Source organism: Haliotis asinina, chromosome 3 (genome assembly GCF_037392515.1).
Source record: "Haliotis asinina isolate JCU_RB_2024 chromosome 3, JCU_Hal_asi_v2, whole genome shotgun sequence".
NCBI classification, from domain to species: Eukaryota; Metazoa; Mollusca; class Gastropoda; order Lepetellida; family Haliotidae; genus Haliotis; species Haliotis asinina.
This window is the reverse complement of record NC_090282.1, coordinates 20,699,795-20,724,737: the sequence shown is the minus strand read 5'-3', so window position 1 is coordinate 20,724,737 and position 24,943 is coordinate 20,699,795. Positions and strand designations below refer to the sequence as shown.

At 39.5% G+C, this 24,943-nt stretch overlaps 4 protein-coding genes across 6 annotated transcripts in view; 2 read left to right on the top strand and 2 right to left on the bottom strand.

The window, feature by feature from the left end:
• LOC137277637 (uncharacterized) overlaps nt 1–1,510 on the bottom strand; it is a 32,136-nt gene extending 30,626 nt beyond the window's left edge. The window contains exon 1 of one of the 2 annotated variants that reach the window (XM_067809466.1): nt 1,294–1,510. The gene's annotated coding sequence lies outside the window, so the exon portion shown is untranslated. Of the gene's footprint in view, nt 1–657; nt 761–1,293 lie in introns of those variants that run through there. The other variant, XM_067809465.1, reaches the window with a different exon arrangement.
• LOC137277657 (protein FAM167B-like) overlaps nt 1–24,943 on the bottom strand; it is a 284,520-nt gene that overhangs the window by 168,137 nt on the left and 91,440 nt on the right. The gene's annotated exons all lie outside the window — the stretch shown is intronic.
• Nucleotides 1–24,943, top strand: part of LOC137277641 (uncharacterized) — an 84,836-nt gene that overhangs the window by 47,963 nt on the left and 11,930 nt on the right. The gene's annotated exons all lie outside the window — the stretch shown is intronic.
• On the top strand, nt 5,147–24,208 carry LOC137277638 (uncharacterized). 2 transcript variants are annotated; one of them, XM_067809469.1, is made up of 8 exons: nt 5,147–5,248; nt 8,625–8,870; nt 15,333–15,517; nt 16,315–16,556; nt 17,038–17,270; nt 17,978–18,199; nt 20,049–20,171; nt 20,916–24,208. In XM_067809469.1, exons 2-8 carry the CDS (start codon nt 8,627–8,629, stop codon nt 21,212–21,214), a joined length of 1,548 nt encoding a protein of 515 aa, XP_067665570.1. In that variant the 5' UTR covers nt 5,147–5,248; nt 8,625–8,626; the 3' UTR covers nt 21,215–24,208. The 2 variants fall into 2 exon arrangements, with proteins under 2 accessions (XP_067665570.1, XP_067665568.1); XM_067809467.1 differs by having other exon boundaries at nt 5,241–6,564.

Here is a 24,943-nt window from a genome sequence, read left to right as displayed (position 1 = left end):
TCAGGGTTTGTAGTTATATTCCAGATACACAGTCTGTAAATAATTGATTCTGGACTGCATAGTCTAGATCTATGTAACCGGGACAAGGTGACATGTGTGAGCCAACTCAACTAGACTGGCCACCTGATCCCTTTCGTTACCTCTTACCACATGCATGGACTGCTAACCACCACTTACAACCCTGATCTTCATGAGTGATAACTCACTGTAGTAACTGAATACAAGGCCATGAGCAGTCTGTTTGATTGAGTCCAGCATTGCTGAAAGCTCACATAACGTTGGAATGCATCTACTATCTAACCACAATAAGTACATATCTTTCACACAGGATTTCTGCAAACGACTCCACTATACATACAAATATTACGTTAAGTAAACATTCATACGAGAATGCGTGTGACAAGTGTTGTCAATAATTATTGTCCTCCATAATCAAGGACCCCATATTCTGGATACCGTTAACGTTTTTCTACGGTGCTAGTTTACTAGCATGCTTGTCAAAACAACAACTCCTTTCTGCAGTAATACACTGCTTGTTACAGAAGGCATGTTGTCACATACGATACTGACAAAATTCATCCGTTGGAAGATTAATGTTAAAAAAAGAGCAAACTTTCGTAACTTATCTATGGCAAATGACCAAATAAATGAAGTTACCTGCTCCCTGACCCATTTAGATATCTACACCAGCACACATACAGTATAAATTAACATTGTAAGTCTGTTTGACCTCCTTTCCATGTGACCACTTCCTGGTTTCGGGAGCAGTCATTGTTGCAAAATGAACATGGTGTGTTCAATAGTTTATGCGAATATGCGTGTGGGCTAGCTCCAATATTGACCAGTCACTGTTTAATCAGTTATACTCGCTTACCAAATACCGATCGGTATTTGATACATGTTTATATATACCGGAACAGACTGTTTAACCGAGTCATGTCAAAAACATAACATCTGTGAATACCAAAACCACAAGGGTAGAGAGATTATAAGATCCACGTTACAGTATCATTCCGTCACTAACAATGGTTATTTGCAGTTTCTTTCAACTAAAACCATTGAAATACACACAAATGGGTACACAGCAAAGGTACAATTTTTAAATCTTTAAATTTCGTTCACTGTGTTAGTTAAATCTTTTCAGCTGAGATTGAATACGTATAAATTAAAGGGCTTTTATATATATATAAAAAACACATAGGTTCCGTATGCTCTTGAACACAAATTTTTTTATAATCCTTTCCACTGTCAAGTGTATTTCATATGATCTAGGACATTTCACCGTGAACTTGCCTTAGTGATGCCCCCGATATCCTTGACGTGGTATATGACAGACAGGTAACTCAGTGTAGGACAACCCGTTGACAAGGAGCCACGACGAGTGTATGATATATATATTTCCATAATGACATCGGTCCCACCCTGTCGTTATATATATACCCGCCTGCTGTGCATTGTGCAGAAGCTAGCATAACACGACCGTCATTGTAATATTCGTGATAGGTTCGTTACAGAGGGCTTGTCACATCCGCGAACATACCATGCATTAGAAAACGATATCAGGTATTTCCCCGTGTACTACATAAGGCATTCACGCTGAATTTTCAGATACATTTACTTTAGAAATTCACAAACCGTAACAGAACTTGAAGACTGCCATTTTTCCTGGATCGTCTTTCTTGAATGTCCCGTACATATAGAAATTGTTACTTCATGTCAAATTACATCAATTTTCAACGACATTGGTATGATGAACGCGCACGATTATAAAAGTATTGAAAACATTCACTTGATCTGACACAACTATGCATAAGGCGTCATAAAATCAATAAACACAGTAGGGGGTGTTTTTATCAAATGTAGCGATTGAGGAAAAATTCTTATACGAAGTGATATGTGCCCTGACAATCTATGAGCATCGATTTGGGCAATTCTAAAACGATGACAAAGATGTACCAAGTCGGAGATGATGTTCACCAAATTTTCGACAATTCTAACCTCTACTTTCATGGGTTTTATATGGTAAGCCATCCTCGATAATCTCCAGGGTATACGTTACGACAAACGATGTCAAGCGAAATGGACAGTGTAAATATCTCTAAGTACCTAAAGAAAGTCAAGGTCATAGTGTCAGTGATTTTCTATCATTTGGAACTGAATGTTGTTTGTTGTTTCACCTCGGGAATATAAACACTGACATACAATGGAATGTATACACCTGGGGTTTTGGGATTACTTTCCAGAAAACAAAGTGAACATTTTTTAAAGTATTTTCTGATTGACATGCCACAAAAAGTATATGTTGCCAAAACAGTACAAATAGCTTTATGTGGAATATCGTGAAAATCATATTTTTTGTTGAATTGCACGCATGTTATAGGGACATGTCTTTGCTTTTACATACAATGATATTTTATCTTTCACAATATCTATATATAGCCTCCCGGATTTAACAGAGCTTAATCTCTCATAACCCTTTACATGAGCGGCTAAACTTTTATTAGCTTTCAGTACTGTATGTATTTTATATTGAGATGCGACTTTAATAAACAATCCGTGTGAGTGTTTTCTAGTCACAACACAAAACCAACTTCAATTTATTCAGGTGGAGAACACAAAACGTAGCCCTGGACCCAGCTTACGTATGTCTCGCTGGTTAACAATCATTCATACATACGTGTAGCATTCCTCACCTAGTTTTGAAGTATTTGTAGCCACTTGACCAGCTGTATCTCGTCTGCAATCCCCGGTGTTTCTCCTACAGTGTTCACTTGGCTATTTCTAGTTGGTTATCCGTTTCTTAGAAAAAAGATGAAAACACTTGCGTGATCAAAGAATATACATGATACACACGTCTTCTCTCATTCCATTTTTGGGAATGATGTCTGTTGCCAGCTTGTGTCTTTGGCCAATGTTTCATTTGGCATGTCTCTACTACCCCGCCCCTGCCCACCATTATTGGATGCCTGGCACGATAGCGTGAGCAATATTCCACAGGTCCATCCTGCTTGACATGGAATCCGTCCCGCGACTTTTGCTTCTGTTGCAATGTTGAAATTTAAAAAATAGAAGAAAAAACCAACAACAATAAATTATTGTTTGTAATATAGGCATTCACATTGCATTTAACGTTTGAAAGTAGAATTCATTTTATGCATGCATGCTAGTTTTAATTACCACAAAGGAAAGTGATATACCTTGTTCCTCTTATCATAAGGCTTATCTGTGATACAGCTGCCGGGTAAGTTTATGTACACAAACGGAACCAAAGCCAGGTCGGTATTTTCCTCATGTTTATATGCCTTTGCCTGTCCTATCTGCACGTCCGGGGGAACTCTCGACAATTTCATGTTTCCAATTTCCTGATTTGTCGGATTTAGAATATGCAAATGATATTTCATTTAGCAAATGGTAGATAATGTTCGATAATGGTGTGAAATATAAGGTCACTTGTTATGATATATGTTCACATATTGCACACCCGACCATTACTAATTAACTGTGGGACGGAAATTTATAGGTGACCAGCAAGCACATTAGCAGGTTGACGGACCCAACACTTAAGAAAGGGTATTGATGCTTCGTGAGGAAATATCACGTATGTGTAATTAATCGGCTGCGAATCACTTTTATTCACCTGTACTTCGAACTACTTTCATAGTTCTCATAACATTTTGTATGTTAAGGAAAATAGACAGTTTGTTGTTTCTGTTTTTTTCGGATTAGTTTCCCAGGAAAGAAAGTAAATATTTCAAGATGTGTTTTGATTGTGATTTACATGCCACAAATACCCTGTACATGTTGCCGAAACGTCACACATTCTTTGTAACGTCTTAAGTGGAACATATTGAAGATCATCAAGTACATGTGTAATTAATCTGTTGATAACCGAGCTCAGTTTCAGCAGGGAGACTATATACAGACTATATGTTGTAGATTATCCCTGGTTTCAGTCACGTCTAGCAATTACTTAAAACAAGAAGATGCAGTCATCAACATCCCCCGTATTACCTCCGATTTCAGTTTAAGTCACACTTGTTGCCATGGACACACGAAAAATATTTTATTAAGAATATCCAAACTTGGTGAAGAAATATTGAATGATTTTAAAGTTCTGCTCCAGAAAAGATAAATGTGCACGGACGGACGGACGGGGTGCATTATATTACCCACCGTAAAACGCGTTGCGGGGGGATAATTAACAGACATGTAACAAGGACACGTATATAAATATCAACATGCCCATTATACAGGACTTGTTTGTGTGACTCTCTGCAGTAGGACCCGTGAAGGTCCCGGGGTAGAATAGGCCTTCAGCAACCCATGCTTGCCATAAAAGGCGACTATGCTTGTCGTAAGAGGCGACTAACGGGATCGGGTGGTCAGACTCGCTGACTTGGTTGACACCTGTCATCGGTTCCCAATTGCGCAGATCGATGCTCATGTTGTTGATCACTGGATTGTCTGGTCCAGACTCGATTATTTACAGACCGCCGCCATATAGCTGTATTATTGCTGAGTGCGGCGTAAAACTAAACTCACTCACTCACTCACTCACTCTGCAGTAGGCTTTATAAATTCAGTGACAACCAGCGTTGTTCAGATGGGCTAAAATAATCGTGTTAATATATATCCAGAAGAAGCACTTCTGTACCAATGAGAGTTGTTATCCACACCATTCAATTTAGCCGAATCATAATACAGATCATAGGCGCATCCAGACAGGGATAATCTCTATGTTGGCTCCCTGATCCCGAGGTGGGGTGTGTACACCCCTCTGGTCCTGTTTGTTTATTAAATGGCAATTGAAAACTGGTGAAAACGAAGTGTGCACCCCTACTTTCTTAAGAATATGCATCCCCCATCACCTTTTTCAAAAAGTTGTATCCGGTCCGTCACTGTATGCAATTTATAGTCTGTTCAAACACATTGACTTTGGACATTGGACAACGCACGGCCAACTCGTGTTTTGATCTGAACTCCGATCATCACCAGAATTCTGAACGGAACTAGAAGTAAGGCACATGCTATTTTGTAATTAACATAGCTTACAATTAAATTTAAGTGTCTTTCTCTAATACTTTCATTCTTTAAAAAAATATTTGGTAACATCAACACAAACATCAGATAGAAAAAAGAAGCCAATGATTTCTCCCTGTGGCGGGACATTCAGCGTGCGGAAACAGGAAGTAACATGAGAATCTTTAGAGCACCGAAAAGTTCGATATAAATGTTACGTCAGTAGGAGGTAAAGTTGTCAGTTGCTTTGTCATGGGCGCTCGACTCTTATATATTTATGAGTATGACCTAATTAAATATAAAAGATGTAAGAAATGTAGGTCATACTTATAAATATATCAGAGTCGGGCGCCTATGTTTAACGTGCAGTGAAAAGCGACATGCTAATATCGCATGATCCTAACCTTAGAATCACTGTTTAAATGCCAAGAATGAGTTCGACGGTGAAAAGATGAAGGAATCCTCATCCAGCCTACAGTTACTGAATCAGCACCCATGTTTGAAACAAACAAACTATATATAAATATCTATAAAAACTGTTCCCTGAGACTTTCTGACCCTTGAAGGTCCTGGGGTAGAACAGGCATTGAGCAAACCATGCTTGCCATAAAAGGCGGAAATGCTTGTCGTAAGAGGCGACCAGTTGCGCACATTTATGCTCATTTTGTTGATCACTGGATTGTCTGGTAAAGACTCGTTTGTTTACAGACCGCTGTCATATAGCTGTAATATTGCTGAGGGCATTGTAAAACTAAACTCACTCACTCACCCTGAGACTCTACTCATGTTACTGCATACTGCATGTATGTGGTTAAACTTGTGGTTAGATTTGAACTTTGTTTATTGTTATCAGAGACCATATAATGTTATTACTATATGGTCTCTGTTGTCATAAATCAGCCACTGTATTTTACTGTATGTGGTTGGTTTAGGACAGGATCAGGCTAACATTGATTCCATATCCATATCATTTCTGTTGGTTACAGTAAAGTGAAGAAACCATATTGGAGATTGAGTGAGAAGAGTATTGTGTCAGCACTAGATACAACTCATTGTCATTTCCACATGGGTAGAATGTGTGAAGCCGATTTCTGGTGTCCTGGCCATGCTGCTGCTGGAATATTGCTAAAAGCAGTGTAAAACTAAAACAGACGCTCGCTCACTCACTCACTCTCACTCACTCACTCACTCACACTCACTCACTCACTCACTCACTCACTCACTCACTCACTCACTCACCCACCCACCCACCCACCCACCCACCCACCCACATTAGTGTGTAAATAATTGAGTCTGGACCAGACAATCCAGTGATCAACAGCATGAGCATCGATCTGAGCAATTGGGAACCACTGATACATGTCAACCAAGTCAGTGAGCCTGAGCACCCAATCCTGTTAGTTGCCTGTTATGGCAGGCATGGATTGCTGACGGCCTATTCTGATGATTTGAAGTGGAATAACAGCATGCCAAAGAACTCCTTTGGTGACTGTTCAGGGCATCTATACTGGTGTGGGCTACAGGGATCAGATTCTTCAACCTGTGGTAATTCCTTTTCTGCAATGCGATGCTCCTGGGTTGGGAAGAGGACAATGCGTGCCCTCATCCGCTAGATAATGTGCTTGACCTTGCAACAGAACTTGAGACAATCTGGCGTGACATCCCACAAGCCGTCCTCGCATGTTTGATCGGCTCTATGCATCGTCAGTGCACTGCTGTTGTCAATGCCGATGGTGGACATACCCAGTATTGACCTTGTGACATGGTTGTTTAACACCTGTCCTGCTTGTGACGTCATTGTAATTGACTTTTCAGTTGAAATTCTCCTGGCTTAGAGTCTCATGATCCCTCCATTTAAATTTATATGTACCTTTGACGTTGTTATCGAACTTGTCAACTGGGATAATATGTTGACAATGCACAGTTTCTTTATGTGGCTAGTATATTTAGGTGGGTGGGAGTGGGGTCCATGGTAATACTTGTTCTTTCATTTCAAGAAATTTATGGACATATGAGTACATATATACCTTCAGCCTCTTAATGTTGGTCAGCCACACAGTGTCATACTTAAAGGTCACATGCAACCAAAAAATCAAACATAATTAAAACACATTTATCACTTATTCATGACATATAATATACATTGCTGCTTTTAAAAAATAAATAAACAAAATTATAAGCGTACAATCGCGATTCAAAAGTGCAATATTTTGTACTTGGGCTTACTTCCCCCGAAACGAAGCCTTCGGGAGACCGAACCCAGTCATAGCGGATGGATATGCACTCAAGTGTAACGACGGCTTCCGATTGGCTGTTTCATTTGCTGATATGCTGAGGGTTCATTGTGTGTACAGAAAGATGATCTGTTTGATGGGCATTTTAGAAGTATAGCCAGTCACAAGAAAGTAAGATTCTTTATGGATAACAACTTCTTTTTGTGTACTTGATGCGTCGTTTCAGTATGGATTCATATAGTGTTATCAAACAAAATCGCATACACTAAAAGAAGTCGTTATCCATGAAGAATGTACATAGAGATGTTGGGTTTGGAAAATACATGTTCTCTGAATTTGAGTTCGATCCAATCAAATATCATGTCAGTAGAGATGGTAAACTAGTGCGTGGCTGGAATCTGTCCAAGTACAAAGCAGGACTTGAGTTTGCACAAGTTTCCGTCAGATCCAGTCATCCGAAAAAAATGAATGTAGTTTGTTTGCAACCCACAGACATAAAAACATGTCATGTGTATCACACGTACCTAATTACATAATGTGACAGACACGGGACTCGGGTGCACGAGTCATAAATCAAATTGTTTTCTTTATGTCGTATAGTCTGATAGGTGCTAAGTTTAAATTTCACGTGGTCAGTGATTGAAGCTGTGTATTGCATGTTGTCTTTAGCAGACAGGCAGGCAGTCATATAGGTGTGAATATACCAGACAATGAGCTTTCTCAGTGACAGAGACTGCTTACCACAATGAACAAGTCTTTTTTACGTAACGAGTAGATTATTTACTTGTTTGTGTACACAACCAAGATTAGACTACTGCTCACGACCTAAGACGCTGGACATGCATACTGTTTCAAGCTCCACGAACCTATTCACTACGCATGCGTTATGGATGCAGCGCAGCACAGCAGTTGAAACCAGTTTTCCCCCCAGCGCTGGGGGGAATTTAGTGAAACGTTTGAACTTCGATTTCGCGGGCTTTTCTTTCATCGCGTTTTTTTCAACTTTATAGGTTGAATTGACATTTTTTATGATTTGTTTCGGTAAGTGCATACGGAAAGGTATCAGAATCTGCAAAGTTGTGTTTTACGTTGCATGTGACCTTTAAAGTAACGTTTTAAAGCTAGAACAATAGGAATGTCATTAATATGTAACGTAACAGTTTTGATTGAGCGTATTTGATGTTGCGGACAGTTGTATGTTTGCAAGTCACCTAGAAGCTATGTGGTAAAATATTTGTCTTTATTCTCAGTGTTTATGCATATAGGATGCAGAAGTTTGTCCTATAAATCCTGAACATATGCTGAAATGTGTATGGGCAATTGACATCCTGTATTATTAAAATATTTGTTCAAATATTGCATTTGTTTCAGTGATGAAATTGCTGAAACAGGACAGGTTAGTGTCGGTTGTACTGACAGTGTTAGTAGTAGCAGTGCTGGTGGAATCTAAACGGAAAGAAATAATTGTGATTGGCGGAGGCATTGCTGGACTTGCAGCTGCTCGAACTATCAAAAACAACAGGACAGCTGACTACCGTGTTAGAGTGTTTGAGGCCAGGAGGGACCGCTATGGTGGGCGTGTGTGGACAAACAAGAAAGACATACCCCATGCCACTGGTTTGTTTATGTTTTTATCTATCTGTAAGTCATGATCAGTATCATGCTTAGTCCTTATGATTATTGTTGTCATGGTAATGTGACTTACCGTAAGTATATAGCATATGTGCCTATCTATGCAGAGGCATCCCTGACTGCTCATCTTGCTGAGGGTGGTGGGGTAGCCTTATGGTTAAGACCTTTGCTTGTCACTTTGAAGGGTTCTCTTATGGAATATGGAATATTGCTAAAAGCAGCCTAAAGCTAAACTCAGTCAGACATTTTTTAACTTTAACACTTTAATTACAGATTCATCCTTAAGAGATAGAGGGTGATTTTATGATGCTTCTTAGTCACTGGCCTTTGAGCACACACAGTAGGATGGTTTATCTCCCATTTTCCTTATCCTTCCTTCTTTACCCTTGCCTCACTTCCTTATCATGCTGCTCTTGGCAAAATAACTTAGTTCTGTGTTAGGAATCACTTCAGAAAAAGACAGGAAATTGTTAATGGAAGTTATCACTTGTTAGTATAAGGTTTAGCAAATGCCTGATGCAAAGATTTTTTAATTAACAAATATTCCAGAGCAAAGTACAAAAATATTCGTGTAAACACAGTTTAGCTGATATTCTACCTATTTCAACCTGACACTTGCACAAAGGTATATATGTTAACATCATGTTAACGTCATTAGCGTTACTACCTAGTCAGTAAGAAAACTGATGTCTAAGGTTAGTAACTGGTAAGCCTATCACTGAGTCAATAAGGATACTGCCTGAAATTTATAGTAGGGAGTAGGGTTACTCCCTAACACATAAAACAATAAGGATATGCAATAAATGTTGTAATTTATTGTCTCATGTCATATACACAGAAGAGTAAATTGATTGATTTCATAATCATATTACCTGAAAACTTGAAGACTGATATATGTGAATTATTTATTAGAGCATGAACTGAAATAATGACAGGGAACTGCGCAAATTCTCCCACTTCATTTGCAGTTACATCTCAGAGGTACTCTATTTTGCACTTCATGTACTGTCAATTGCATTTCTGCATGCCATGGCCTACAGACAAAATCCCTTTCCTGGTAGCAGTGTTCTTTCGTATTCTGTTAGTCCCTCCTTCCCAGCCCATTACTGTCTTTGGCCATGTGGAACTGTGTTAGGTCTCTCGACCCGCTCTCCACTCCCCCACAACCTGTTCTATGTAAGTGCTTTATTAGATCAAATTCTCTAAAAGTCTGTGGGTCTGCAAGTTTAATTTTCATCAAATCTTCAAAAGTATCCTTCAGCTGTTTTCATCTCCAGTCAGGTGGAGATCTATCCTTTGAAAATGACAGCTAATCGATGAATGCAAGTGATTTCACTAAAACATATCAAGTTGCTGCTCCTGTGTTTTCCTTTCAGATAGCAAAATAGGATTTTAAATGGCAAATTTGCAACCTCAAAGAATTAATTTCGTAACCTGGACTCTCCTCATAGGTTTTCTTAATGTACTGGTAATATACTGAACATCATTGAAAACGCACCAGCCCTAAAATTGTGGATTTCTAAGAGCAGAAGTGAGCAATCTATGTAAATTTTACATATTTGTGTAGACCAATGTTTGATAAAGAAAAGAAGCAAAAAACAATCAAGCAAAACAGTGAAGATTTAATGCAGCTGACAATGAAATAAAGATGGGGTCAAAATGGAAAGTCAGTAGCGTGTATGACCCCCGTTAGCAGCAACACAAGCTGTGCAACGTCTCCTCATTGAACGGATAAGCCTCTGAATAAAGTCCTGAGGCACTGCATTCCACTCTTGCTGCAAGGCATTGTCGAGTTCCCCAAGGTTGTTGATCTGCGGACGACGTGCGAGGCGTTGGCCGATGTAATCCCACAAGTGTTCGATGGGTGACAAATCTGGTGACAATGCAGGCCAATGAAGTAGAGGAATGTTGTTGTTAGCCAGATACTGTATCGAAACACGTGCAGTGTGGGCTCGTGCATTGTCATGTTGAAATGTGTGCAGGTCTTGATGCTGGTGAAAGAAGGGAACGACGTTGTTCTGAAGAATGTTGTCACGGTAGTAAACAGCATTCACTCTGCCACGACAAACAATCAAACAAAAAAATTCTGTGGTGATAACTTATCCCTCCCCACACCATAATGCTGTCTCCACCCCACCGATCGGTTTGCACAACACAATCCTGATGATAACGTTCACCCCGTCGACGCCATACCCGTAGACGCCCGTCAGCATTTCGCAAGTGAAAACGCGACTCGTCGGAGAACACCACACCATGCCAACGTCGTAACAACCACACACGATGCTGTTCAGCCCATTGTCGGCGTTCACGGCGATGCCTGTCAGTCAGGATGGGTCCAACGTAAGGGCGTCGACAACGTAACCCTGCCGCACGGAGACGGTGTCGGACGGTGGAAGCGCTGATCAAACCACGTCGACCCTGGACAGAGTTGGCGGTTCTGGCAGCGGGCAAGGTTCGATCCCGAATATGGCGCCGTACAATGTCTCGATCTTGACGAGGGGTGGTAACACGTGCCTGACCTGGGCGTTGCCGGTCCCTGCTGGTTCCTGTTTGTTGGTATCTGTTAGCAAGCCTCAGAATGGTCGAATGATGACACCCAAATCATCGTGCAATGTTTCTGCTTGAAGCGCCGACCTGCAACATACCCAAGGCCTGTTCTCGTTCCTCTGGTGACAATCTTGGCATGGCGAAAAAACTTTACTTACGAAAGTACTGCGAAAATGAGAACGGTTTTGTGTCGAAGGTCATTTATACCCCTGAACAGCATGCTTTCTGCATGCAATTTGTGCCCTTCATGTGTGATGTGCATGAATTTTGTTGTTTTCATGTGATGTGTTCGATGATGTGTTCGAACGATCCGTTTTTTACTGTAGAGCGTTATTTACGATCTAGTGTGTTATTATCAAAATTCCCACCATTAATTTTCCATTTCCAAAAGATTCTCAATGATGTTCAGTATAGTACTCACAGCTGACACATCTGAAGATTCACCAAGAAGATGTTGTTTGGCAGTACCAAACTGATTTGTCTGTTATCGCCCTTCCAACTGACCATGTCAAGTTTCTATGTAACATGTATTGTCATCTCTTAGGTCTAAAATATACCCAGTCAAGTTTCTCATGTCCCCCTTGCCTCGAATGTTAATGTACACTATATCTCCAGTTTGTGGTAACCCTAAAGGTAACGTGCTATGATTTGCCATTTGTCAAGCCAGTTTTGACATCGCACCTCAGGTGGAGATCTATCCTTTACTTCTTGTTTCAACTTGCCTTTTGGATGATAGACATACCTGACACACATTAGATTACCATCATTTGAACCATGAGTAGGGCTTGGTTGGTACCATGCTAGCACATGTCCACATGCCAGTGGGCCAACACCTCTATTGCCCAATTTGCTTCAGACAAGCTCATAGTTTACCCTGGAGCCTTACAGTGACCAGTTACCATGTGTTGCCACGAGGAGGCACAACAAGTCTTGGCTGTGGAGAGGCTATATACTGGCAGGAAAGACTTGCGCACTCGGCTTTCTTTTCATCAATAGTAATAGACTAGCCAGTGGTGTAGATTCAAGCAGAAGCAGAATTGAAAGCAACAGCTGAAGCTTTCTACACACTAGACACCTCACACAACCCAGTGAGAAGCCTCACCAACACACTCGCTTCCACTGGACAATCTTGGCTTGCAAATTGATGGGGAGAAAATCAAATACAACAAAACCCCAAAGATTGTGGGTCTTACACTGGATCAGACACTGTGCTGGAAACCCCATATTGACAACCTTGTTGAATCCTGCACCAAGAGGATCAGCCTGTTGAAAATAATAGTGGCGAAGGAATGGGGAGCTGATTTCCCAACATTAGGAACTTTTTACCTGGTTTACATCTGAAGCAAAATGACATATGCCATGGAGATTTGGTCCTCTTGCTCAAAAACCCAACTGAATAGGCTCTGCAAAATACAGAATGTGGCTCTGAGATTGATAACAGGAGCCATGAAATCAACATCAGTTCCTGCCATAGAGATTGAGGCTGACATTCTTCCTCTCGATCTTTATGCAGAAATAATAATTGGGATCAAACGAATTAAGCAACATTTCATGCCAGCTGGTTCACCATGTCATGTCAAGGTGGATATAAAGGGCCCAAAAAGCTTCTACCAGAGGTCATCTGCACTCCTCCACGAGAGGAAGATCAAACTTCCAAAGAAATCTGACATAAGACCAATCAAAACTGCTGTCATCAACAAAACACCTCTCTGGGATTGGAGCCCACCCTCCATCATTGACTGTCTGCCTGCCAGGTAATGCCACAAAGGCTGAAATTCCAGCTCACTTACATCAGCTCTTGCTGGAAGTCATATATGAAGGCTATGAAGACCATTTCAAGATTTTCACTGACGGTTCAATAGATCCATCAACTGGAAATGTAGGAGCTGGAGTCTATCTACAGTACACATCAAGCAAAATCAACATTCCACTTCCAACATGCTCCATACTCTCTGCTGAACTTTCTGCAATTGAAAGAACACTACACAAGTTTGTTGAATCGGGAAACGATTCACCCAGAAAAAAATATGTCATCCTGTCAGACTCCAGATCATCACTTCAAGCCCAGTCCTCTTACATCAACATATTATCTTCAAACCAAGGCAATTACTGACCTCATCTGTAATATACAGGACAGCATCACTCTTCAGTGGATGCCCAGCCATATAGGCATTCAAGGAAACGAAATAGCAGATAAAATAGCCAAAACTGCATCAATGAATGGTCCAGTCAACAAGCACATACCCACAGTTTCCTCCCTAAAAAACAAACTTAACCACAGCGCCAAAGACCTGTGGAAGAATAACTGAGCAAATGAAGTGAAAGGTTGTTCATATTACAAGTTACAAGACTACCCAAATCCACTGCACTACAAATCATGCTCCAGGCAAGATCAAGTTCTCATATCCAGAATCAAACTTGGCCACTACCCTTTGTCAAAGCCATCTGTTCAAACTTCATCTGACAGACAGTGATATGTGTCCATTATGCAATCAAGACAGAAACTATAGAACACATCCTCTTTGACTGCAAAGAACTCTCAACCATACGCAATTTTGGCTCCATCAGCGACTTGAAAGAAGTCATGACAAACAGAAATATTGAATGGACAACTGTTGTGAGAATGCTGAAGGAAAGGAAGAAGAGGATCCATGCAGGGCCCTGCTGCCGGACGCATGACAATACTCAACAACAAGAACACTCATTAGAACTTGTCAAATCTGTCACAGAACATCCACATTCCACACATAATTTGTTATCAATATCAGTATGACAGTCTGTAGCGGTACTGGTAGCCGTCTGATGATGTGTGAGTAGTGATTCACCAATCAATTAACAACCTGTGCGATGTTCATTGTGACATTGAATGCCGGTACAAACCTGTAACATTTTTTCCCCCATAGTATTTCACTCTTATACCATCAATGGAGAAATAAAGAAATATCAATTTAAATCCTTATTGACGATTTTGACCTTCTGCACTAGGCGTTTTAGAGATGTTGCTGTTTCCAAAACTACAAAATATGAAAACATATGGTTAAGAAATACACATCTCTAAAGTTTAGGTTCAAATCTCACGTGTTTAAATCAAAGGGACATGACATCTCTAGCACACCCAAGAGCATATGTGATGACAATGCAGATGGATGAACAGAAATCATGGTGCATGTGCAATGTACACACTCAGCTCTTATAAAGCACAGGTTGAGAAATGGCTATCATTCACATTCATGATGCCATGGTTGACCAATATCCAAAAGATCCAAGCGATTGGAATGCTGCATGCTGGCCAAACACAGAGAGATCTTGTTAATCACTTCCACTTCAAGGCTGCAGCAACATCATAGGGCAACAGGAAGTGTCATCCACTCCCAGGAGTGCCTCGTGTGGCATCACAAGGGCAAGATCAGTACACCGTTGTCATCCATCTTCGGAATTGCTTCAGGTTGTTCTTATCAGCGCCTGGCAGACTCCAAGCTTGCATGGCTGCTTAAAGAGGACACTCACAGTATTGCGATGTGTCATTGACAGTTGTGTTTTCTCATACCACTTGTTTTGGAGATGCTTGCAAAGACAATCTTGCATCTGTAATTCTCTGTAAACACTTCAGTACTGTTAGCAAGTTGTCATAATGCCATTTCCTTTACCGTTACATGTAATTTTTGGACAAGTGAGAAATATATGTGACATTTATTCCTGATATGCGTTTTTGTTGCCTCTCAGTATAGTTGATAATAGCTTCCATAATCGTTTCCTTTATTTGAATGCGTGAGTAAGTTAAGTTTTATGACACACTCAGCAATATTCCAGCCATATGGTGGTGTTTTTTTTATTTGAACTAAGACTAGTTGATCAGTGAGTATTTTTCATATCATTAATATGCTGAGTGTCACTGTGCAGGTGTGGAGGCTGACCTAGGAGGTGCAGTCCTCAACTCAGCAGCTAGCAACAACCCACTGCTTAATCTCACGAAAAAACTGGAACTACAAACCACTAAACTGGGACCAATGCAGTTGTTTGTGACGAAACTCAACAAGAGATTTTCAGGAAATGAACTGGTTGAAGCCTTTATTGAGGCCAGAAAGGTATGTTTCTGAATGTAATGTTTAAAATATACAAAACAGCAAAAGAAACTTAAATAACTGATTTTGTCACTTTCTCAAATAGAAGATAATAATTATGAAAACTTAATTTTATGAGATTTCTTTTTAAATATACTTTTTTTTTGCTGTTCACTATAATGTGACATTTTTCAATTTGGAGACATGGGTGGGATGAAAATATTGTCCTATTTAAGTTTACTTGTAATTTTGTAATTGCATAAAAATGTATGGGTGTTTTATGTGCATTTCCGAGAAGTGCCCAGGATTGAGTTGATGTACTGTACTGTGAAATCAAGTGTATCCTCTTCATAAGGATGGGGTAATATGATGATATGATATGTAACACTTTGACTCTTATGTGAACGGATCCTGTTAATCACCCTGTTTCTGGTGTCCCCCACTGTGATAGTGGTGGAATATTGCGAACATGGCGTGAAACTACTCTCACAATCCCACATACACTCACCTCTCGCTCACTCAATTACTCACCCATTAACTCGCTCATAAGAGCAAGTGACACAACCAAAACAGTGATCAAATAGTGTGTACATGTGAGAATAAGTATAACAACAATATTCCATCTGTATCTTGTCTGGGACCACATAAGCCATTGATGGATGTATATTGTCACATAATATTGTGATGCATCTTACTGGGCATGGATTGTCAGAACCTTGCCATGATAATGGTGTCACTGATTTGGAATCAGTACAAAGTAAACACAGCTCAACCAAGCCTCAAATTTTACTTTCATTCTTTTTCTATTTCTTTCATTCCAGCGGTATCTGCTGGCAATAGAGAGCGTGAAGGGAGAAGACCAGTCTGTGCGGAGTGTTGTTTCTCAGGCTGTTGATGAGTTGAGGAGTCATGGAGATGTTGATAAGGAGGTTGTCATTAGCATCATGGAACTCCTGCCTACTTACAACTTCCAGGACTTCTCAGCTACCCTGTATCAAACAGATCTCATTGACTTTGGCTTTGACACATTTCTCCTTGATGGTATGGGGGAGCTGACAGACAGGTGAGTCTTGCTATGACACATTTCTTCTAGTTGACAGAAATGTGAATCTTGCTATGACACATTTCTCTAGGTTGAAAGACAGGTGAGTCTTACTATTACATGTTTCCTGTGGGGATTAATTAATAAGGGGTAGGGTGGGGAGTGAGGACAGGTGTCTTGCTGTGACACATTTCTAGGGGTTGAAAGATATTGGAATCTTGTATGACATCGTTTTAGTGGTGTATGGTATTTGTGAAGTTGACAGACAGGGGAGGTTTTCAATAATACATGTTTTTTTAAAAGTTTTGAGATTTTTGAGGTTTTTGTGTTCGGTGTTGATTGATGAGTGAATTCATGCTTACTGATATGATTACATATAATAGTTGATTTCCATATCTCCAATCCAATCTCAAAATTTAACTTGAAATTCAATGATGTTTCCTACATGACGAGCTGACAACAGAATGATGTAGAAAGTTGTTGGGGTACATGTATGTTGCAGACTAGTGAGTGGTGGAGATGGAGAGTCACATCTGTCTATAGAGCTGCGTAGTGTTGTGAGACAGCTCAAGGTTGATGACCGCAACAAGGAGGTGATCGTGAGACTGCGTGATGGCAGTCAAGTTCGAGCTGATGCTGTGGTAGTTGCTGTACCGGCTGCTGTCATAAGAGACGAGAGTCTGATGTTTGAGCCCATGCTGCCTGGGCAGTACCGGAAGGCGTTAAAGGAAATAGGTTGGTGGGAAATTATTTTTAAGCTGCACCAAAGTTGTTACTTCTTTGTCTGATTTCTGATGGTCAGGTAGCTGAGTGGTTGAAGTGTTCACTCATCAAGCCGAAGACCTGTGTTTTATTCCCCAATTGGGAACAGTGTGTGAATTCCATTGTGTTGTCCTACTCTGTGATGTTGCTGCAATATTGCTAAAAGTGCTGTCATATTAAATTCACTCTGTCACTTTGTCTAGTTTAAAGTCATATGGAATTTATGTTTTATTTATTATTAAGAGAAAACTTAAACTTTTTTCCTGGGTTTTGTATGCTAATGTGACTTCATAGTAGAGAAACCATCAGTAGACATAGGAACCTTGAGAGTTTACTTGTATGTCTCTTCACAAAATAAATGTTCATTCTTCAATTTTGAATATTCATTTATGTTGCCTGTGAATATTCCTTGTTAGAGTTTGTCTCCAGCAACATTTGTGTGTATTACAGGGCAACTGTATAGATTGGTCATATGAGAATGTATGGATCAGTGGTGTGTTATCATGAATATTGTCAGTCACTTGTTTGTCTTGTCCATTTTTTAATATGTATGGCTCACCGTCAGATAGTTGGATATGCTACTGACAGCATTGTTAATGAAACACATTTTTTTTTATTACTTGTCATATTTAAGATGAACTAGAAAATTTCCTTTGGCATCGAATGATCTGTGATTTCAGGGGCATCGTATGGCAACAAGCTGATTGTTGAGTTTGATGAGGTGTTCTGGCCAACTGATGTGGGAGTGTTTCTGTTGGCTGACAGTGATACAGAGCAGGGAATGATGCAGAAATGGTTGAACATGCACAAACTTGTAGGTCAACCTGTCCTAGTCAGTATGATTGGTGGCCCTGCTTCGCTAAAGTTTGAAAATATGACAGATGAAGAAGTGAAAAGCCTTGGTAAGTAATGAGAAATGCAACCACTGGTCAGTCTGCCAGGATTCATTTCATGTTTGTATAATTGTGTTGTCAATGTTGCTGGACATACATGACATCAAAATATCTGACCCATGAGGACCCGGGTTAGAACTGATATTCAGCAACACATGCTTGTTGCTAGAGGCGGCCAGTAAGAATGAGTGGTCAGACTCACTGACTTGGCTGACACAGGTCATCGTATTTCAGTTGTGTAGACAGATGCTGTTACTGTTGATCACTGGATTGTCTGGTCCAGGCTTGATTATTTACAGACTGCTGAGTAAGGCATAAACTAAACTAGTCCACTCACTCACTCGTAAAATATCTTTGTTTTTCTGATGTTTATATCTGCAAAGCCAAAGGAAAATTGGGATAGTTGTTTCATAACACCACTGTACACTAAACATGTTCATCTACATATATAGATCTATACAGTGATTCTGGTTGTCGTAAGAGGTGACTAAACACAGTGTGTTATCTACAATATTAGTCACACAGTGTTTGGAAAGGGCAGACGGGCGTGTAAGACCCTTGTAAATTCTGTATTTCCTGAAGTGCAGCTGATGGAAATCCAGAATTATCAAGGGTCTTACAGTCGTATACACACTTTCAAAACAATGTGTGACAAATTTATTACCCTTAAGATCCCTTAAGATGTCTTTATTTAGCCTTTCTAGCATTACATAAAAAATTAAGAACAAACGAGAACAGAACAAAACGACTTCCACCATTATATTTCTTAGGATCTCTCATAAGTGTATGCTTAGTGTATGAGAAGATGATCGAATTTGAGGTTTTTGTTAAATGACAGGTGAAATACAAAAACATTTTGTTTTATTTATGTTTTTATTGATATGAACAAATGAGAAATTTGGCGACAATTTTATTATTCTGAGTATACTCATGAAATCTTTGATAGGAATTCTAGAAGTTGAGCAGATGAAGAGTGAGGGCTATGACTTATGGATGTACAACTTCTTTTATTCAGTGAGTGCGATGTTTCGACATAGATACTAATGTGGTTGTCAAGCAAATGGTACAGGGTAATAAATTTGGAGGAATATATACATGAATTGTTACAATGAATGAGAGGGAGATGAGTTGTTTGTACAATTAATGGGTTTGATGTACAAAGTGATGGGAAGCCAGAAGTTAATTAGGAGTATGGTACAGGAGATTGGAAGCCAGTAGAGTGTTGTTAAACAAAGTAGATAGAAGTACAGAATTATTTTAACAAGTGATGATATGCAAGTGGACTTTGGTAGCCCTCATCACATTAGTATATATGTCGAAACGTCGCACTCACTGAATAAATAGTTGTATATCCATAAATCATAGTCCTCACTCTTTATACTCAAGAATGTAAGCACCAACTGTAATATTTCAAAGCATCCACCTATGGTTAAGTTCATTTGTATAACCTGAGTAATGTGTCACATGACACTTTTGATGGGTAGTACTGTTTGTACACCCTGGCAGATCCACTTACATTGTTTTGTGTGCTTTGGAAACTGGCCAATCAGAATTCTGTAAATTTATCGTAGGGTAATAATGCTCAGTATGAACGTTGAATCCAGAACTCATTAAATGGGAGGTCCTAATCCTGGACACCTTGCTTGGTCCTAATGCAGAATCATTCATGCACTACTGCAGTGATGAAAATACTTGTATTTCTGTGCATATAATCTTCAGTGCTGAAATACTTATATTGCTGTGCATGAAATCTTCCATGTTGAAAATACATGTATTGCCATGCTTGAATTGTTTAATGCTGAATATACTTGTATCACTGTGTGTGAAATCTTTTTCGCTGAATATACTTGTATTATAGTGCGTGAACGTCTCACTACACTGTTTGGCCCTGATGCTGAGTCAAGGGCAATAGTAAAGCTACTGCGATCAGGTTGGAAAAGCACATTGTATTCTGGGCTAGGCAGCTCATACCCTAAAGTTGGTAAGTATTGTGATGTGTTCTGCTTGAAATAAGGTATTGTTCAGTTGATATCCTTGTGGTAACAGTATCATACCAATGGCCTAAATATCTGCATCACATTTTGACTTTCCAAGTGTATCAAGGTGGTAAGCTGTGAAAAAATGTATCTCATGGACAAAGTTCTTGAAAAGCATTTAGAAGTTGGACAAACAATACATGACATGTAGTATAGCGATAGTCCGCTAGGTTTCAAAGCAACTCCTGAGCAAAACACAATCTTCAAAGATTCCAACATTTATTCTTCATTTAAAATACAAAATTGTCACAAATCTAATTCCGTGCACAATTAATTCCTTTCACAAATTTGTGAACACCAAAGTTCCTCACATCGTAAAGCAAAACGTTCGTCTGAGAAAACATTGCAACACGTAAGACTTGTTATGTGCTCTCAGAAATGTTTTTTGGGGTTTCGCAATGGGGACTGTAAAGGGAGACAACCCTCCGCCAAACCACTCACATACCACTAACAAATTCCTAACCTCTACATTAACTGCTAAATGTATGTTGTTATGAATAACAATTTCTTTTGATTCTTTACACATTTCCCATGATGAAGGAGCAAGAATTAGATATGAAACATTGTATGGAGAATGAAAAGAGGATGGTATCTGTTAAAAAGTGTCATGTATTGATATCTGGTGGACATAGAATGTTGATTTAAACTTTGCTGACATTGAATACTTGTATATTTGGCTGTTCCTCCAGGCAATGACATCAACATGTGGAACACATTGTCAGAGCCGCTGTGTCCCTATATCTACTTCGCTGGGGAGCACACCATATTCAAAGGAATTGGGACACTCCATGGTGCTTACAACTCAGGCATTAGGGCTGCGGAACAAATAATGTCTGAACTTTGTCAGCAGCGAGCTAGAGAAGAGGAGAAGAGAAGGCAGGAAGAAGAAAGAAAGAGAAAAGAAAAGGAAGAGAAGAAAAAAAAGAAAGAGAAAAAGAAAGAAAAAAGTAAAATGTCTGAGAAGAGTGAGAAGAAAGATGAGTTGTAACTAGCTGGAATGTTAAAAACGTCTGTCATACTGAAACTCATTTTTACAGTTATAGAATGAATGAGTGGTGTACATATGATATTGCCGGACACAAATAATCATGATCATATATTCAGTTCAGGAAGGCTTTACCAGTGAATTAGTATGATATAGTTCTGTTTGAACGTAGCCGTTTATGTATAAATGATGAGGCAGTTTTCAACCTGTGTATCTAGTCCTAACAGATGGAGACTGTTACCCACATGTCTGGGTGCTTCCTGAACATTCTGGGGTGGTGGGGTAGCCTAGCGGTTAAAGTGTTGGCTCATCGTGCTTAAGACCAGGGTTTTATTCCCCACATGGGTACAATGTATGAAGCCATTTCTGGTGTTCCTTGCCGTGATATTGCCGCTTAAAGCTACTTTAAACCATACTCACTCACTCACTCACTCACTCTCCTAAACATTCCATCATGACCACATGTCTAAGAGTCAGTAGGTCACCATGACTCTTTATTCTTAACTTGTGGGTGGAGGGTAGGTGGGTTCACAGACACATTGTAGGAGGTGATCATCAAGCTGTCATAGTTTTACGTTATATTGATTAATGTACACTCATGGTGTCCATTGCAAATGATAATGAGAAGTAGCTATTATGTCAGACCTATTCCAAGATTACACTGTGATATGGCAATATATTATTGAAAAATATTTTGTGTACTTTTGATAATGTCAGAAGGTTGTGGTCAAATGTATGTTTAGCCATTGATGTCATTGTTTACTCCTACCAAAAGTGTATGTATGATGGTGACTGTATGTAGAAATATGATGTTTGAGAGTTACCTGGATTAACTTAAAATGAGTGCCTACCCCCAATGACACAGTTGAAAACTATTGAATGCTTTTGGATTCCAGTGTTTGCTCTCTGTACAATGTGTGAGCCCATTTCTGAAGTTTCCTTCCCTCCTCTGTAACCATGAGGTTAAAGCTTCCACTTGTCTTGCCAAAGACTCGTGTTCGATTCCCCACATGGGTACAATGTGTGAAGCCTATTTCTGGTGTTCCACACCGTGATATTGCTGGAATATTGCTAAATGCAGCACAAAACAACACTAACTCACTCAATATCCTGTACTATTCCTGAAGCTCTGTCTTCCATATTTACGTTTTATAAGTGCACTGTTATATCGAGCACGTACAGAAGATCCGGGTTCCATTCCCCACATGGGTACAATGTGTGAAGCCTATTTTTGGTGTTCCACACCGTGATATTGCTGGAATATTGCTAAATGCAGCACAAAACAACACCAACACACTCTATATCCTGTACTATTCCTGAAGCTCTGTCTTCCATATTTACATTTTATACGGGCACTGTTATATCTGGCACGTATAGAAGATCCGGGTTCGATTCCCCACATGGGTACAATGCGTGATGCCCATTTCTGGTGTCCCTGCCATGATATTGCTGGAATATTGCTAAATGCAGCACAAAACAACACTAACTCACTCAATATCAAGTACTGTTCCTGAAGCTCTGTCTTCCATATTTACAATTTATAAGTGCACTGTTATATCTATCATGTACAGAAAATTCAGGTTCGATTCCTCACATGGGTACAATGCGTGATGCCCATTTTGGTGTCCCCTGCTGTGATATTGCTGGAATATTGCTAGCAGCAGCATTGATTCCTTTTAAACATGCAGTGTTTTATGTGATCAAGAAGTATTATGTACATGTATCTACATATCACTTTGAGCATTTGCCAAGTTCTGATTGCATCTATTGCTTGGCAGAATTAAGCGAGTTGATATGTCAGTGTAAATGCCGTGAAAGCCCTCTCAACTGACATCCTTCCAATACAGCATGCTCTCAATGTCAGCAGTAGAATTTGGTGAAAGCAGAAACTAGTTAAGTTATGATCATTTACACTCTTTCTAATCCAGCGTCAGTGTATTCCGTATTGTGGCACAACCATGACCACCCAAATGACTGTACAGTAATTAGTGCTCTCTAAATCAGCATCCAGTATTTCGGCTCTCCTGATGTTAACAACATAGTGCATTACCAATGGCATTAAGAGTTTGCTCCTCCCTAACCACCTTCAGACAGGAACTGAGATAGAAGCCCCATTATCTAACGCCTGCGTTAAGCTCATTGATGATGATGTCTGATAAAAGGAGTATGATAAAGATTTGGCAAATTGGTGAGTGATACTTGTCACTTGTATTATAGTTTAATTCTTGTGTCATAATTTCTAAGTAGCTCACTGTGTTTTACAGCTCACAGATCATTCTCCGGAAGGACATGTTGTACCAGACCAATTCTCTGGTTCTAGATGCCATGATGAATAAATACCACCTAAAGCAGGATGGATGAATGGACATGTTTGAAAACGTATGGTCAGTTATTGACTGTGAAGGTGATAAAAATCAGTGTGGCATTTTAAGAAAATTTTGAATACCTGAAATAATATTTGTTTTATTTCCCTGTTTATTATATTTAGATAAGAAAAAACATGAATACTTCAAGATTGCATGTTACAATGAAATATGTCTTCAGTCAGGTAGCAAAATTGCAAATAATATTGAAAACAATGTGAATTGGCCTTAAAATAACCTGCAATTGCATGTAGAAATATTCAAATGTGGTTTCCATAAGGTCTTAATATTGAAAGTCCAAAGATTTCAAGACTACAAGTTGGAAGGAAATAGGTATAGAATTTGACAAGTAGTATTCAAAACTTAAAGGGACATATTGTTTGGTGCAGTAGACCAGGAGAAAGGAAGAAAGTTCCAGAGGAAACGTGTTGATAATGATGTATTGGAATATGCTGTTGCTAAAGTATTCAACACTCTGTAATTGGTTTGGTGGATGCAGTTATAGTTCTCGTGTGAAAAACTGGCTCTAAGTTCTAACATTGTCAGACTAAGTGCCTTGTATGTTGAGGAACATACTTTTGTTACACATGTGTATTTTTGAAAGATCATTTAATTAAACATCACTGAAAAGTAATCAGTCTATTTTTGTGTTGTCTTAATTCAGAAGGGTGACCGACAAGTGGGTACCCTCATACAGAAGTACTTGACCAAAGACATGAAACGGATTTTTTACAACACTATATCTATTTTCACAGATAAGCCTTTATCATCTTTGTTGGAAAGATTTTATCCCAGTTTTTGAGGTAGCCCTATAGTTCTAGCCAGTTTTCTTCAATTTTGTGACGTAATGGGAGCTCAGAAGGACACTCACAATGACTCTTTTGTGCTGTGATGCTTTGTTCTGCTGGAAAAGCATGTCACCTCACAGAAAGACGGAGGTATTTGTGGTCCCATTGTTGCCTTTACCATAAGAACTGAAGGTTTGATAGGTCGCATGCCAGAATAAATCGTTTGTTTTGCATATTTATTCTAACTGTACACGATTTCCTGTACCTGACTTGAAACTGTACTGTCAAAAAGGAAACTTCACAAAGTGTTGGTTTTTTTTTTAGAAATGATGAATAATTTTTCTCTGGTGATACATCTACGTATCCGAAATTGAATCCCTATCATGCGACTCTTAAAAAACGTTAGCAAAACATACTCAAACCCATCCATTCGTAATGCAAATGACGTTAGTGCCAAATCAGGTTTTGCACGTGTTGTCGATCGCGTGATCTTCGCATCAGACTTTTCTTCATTTGCGCGTGTCTGCTATTGGCCTCAAGAATTAAAAAGAACCCCAAACTTTTAAACCACAGTTCTAAGG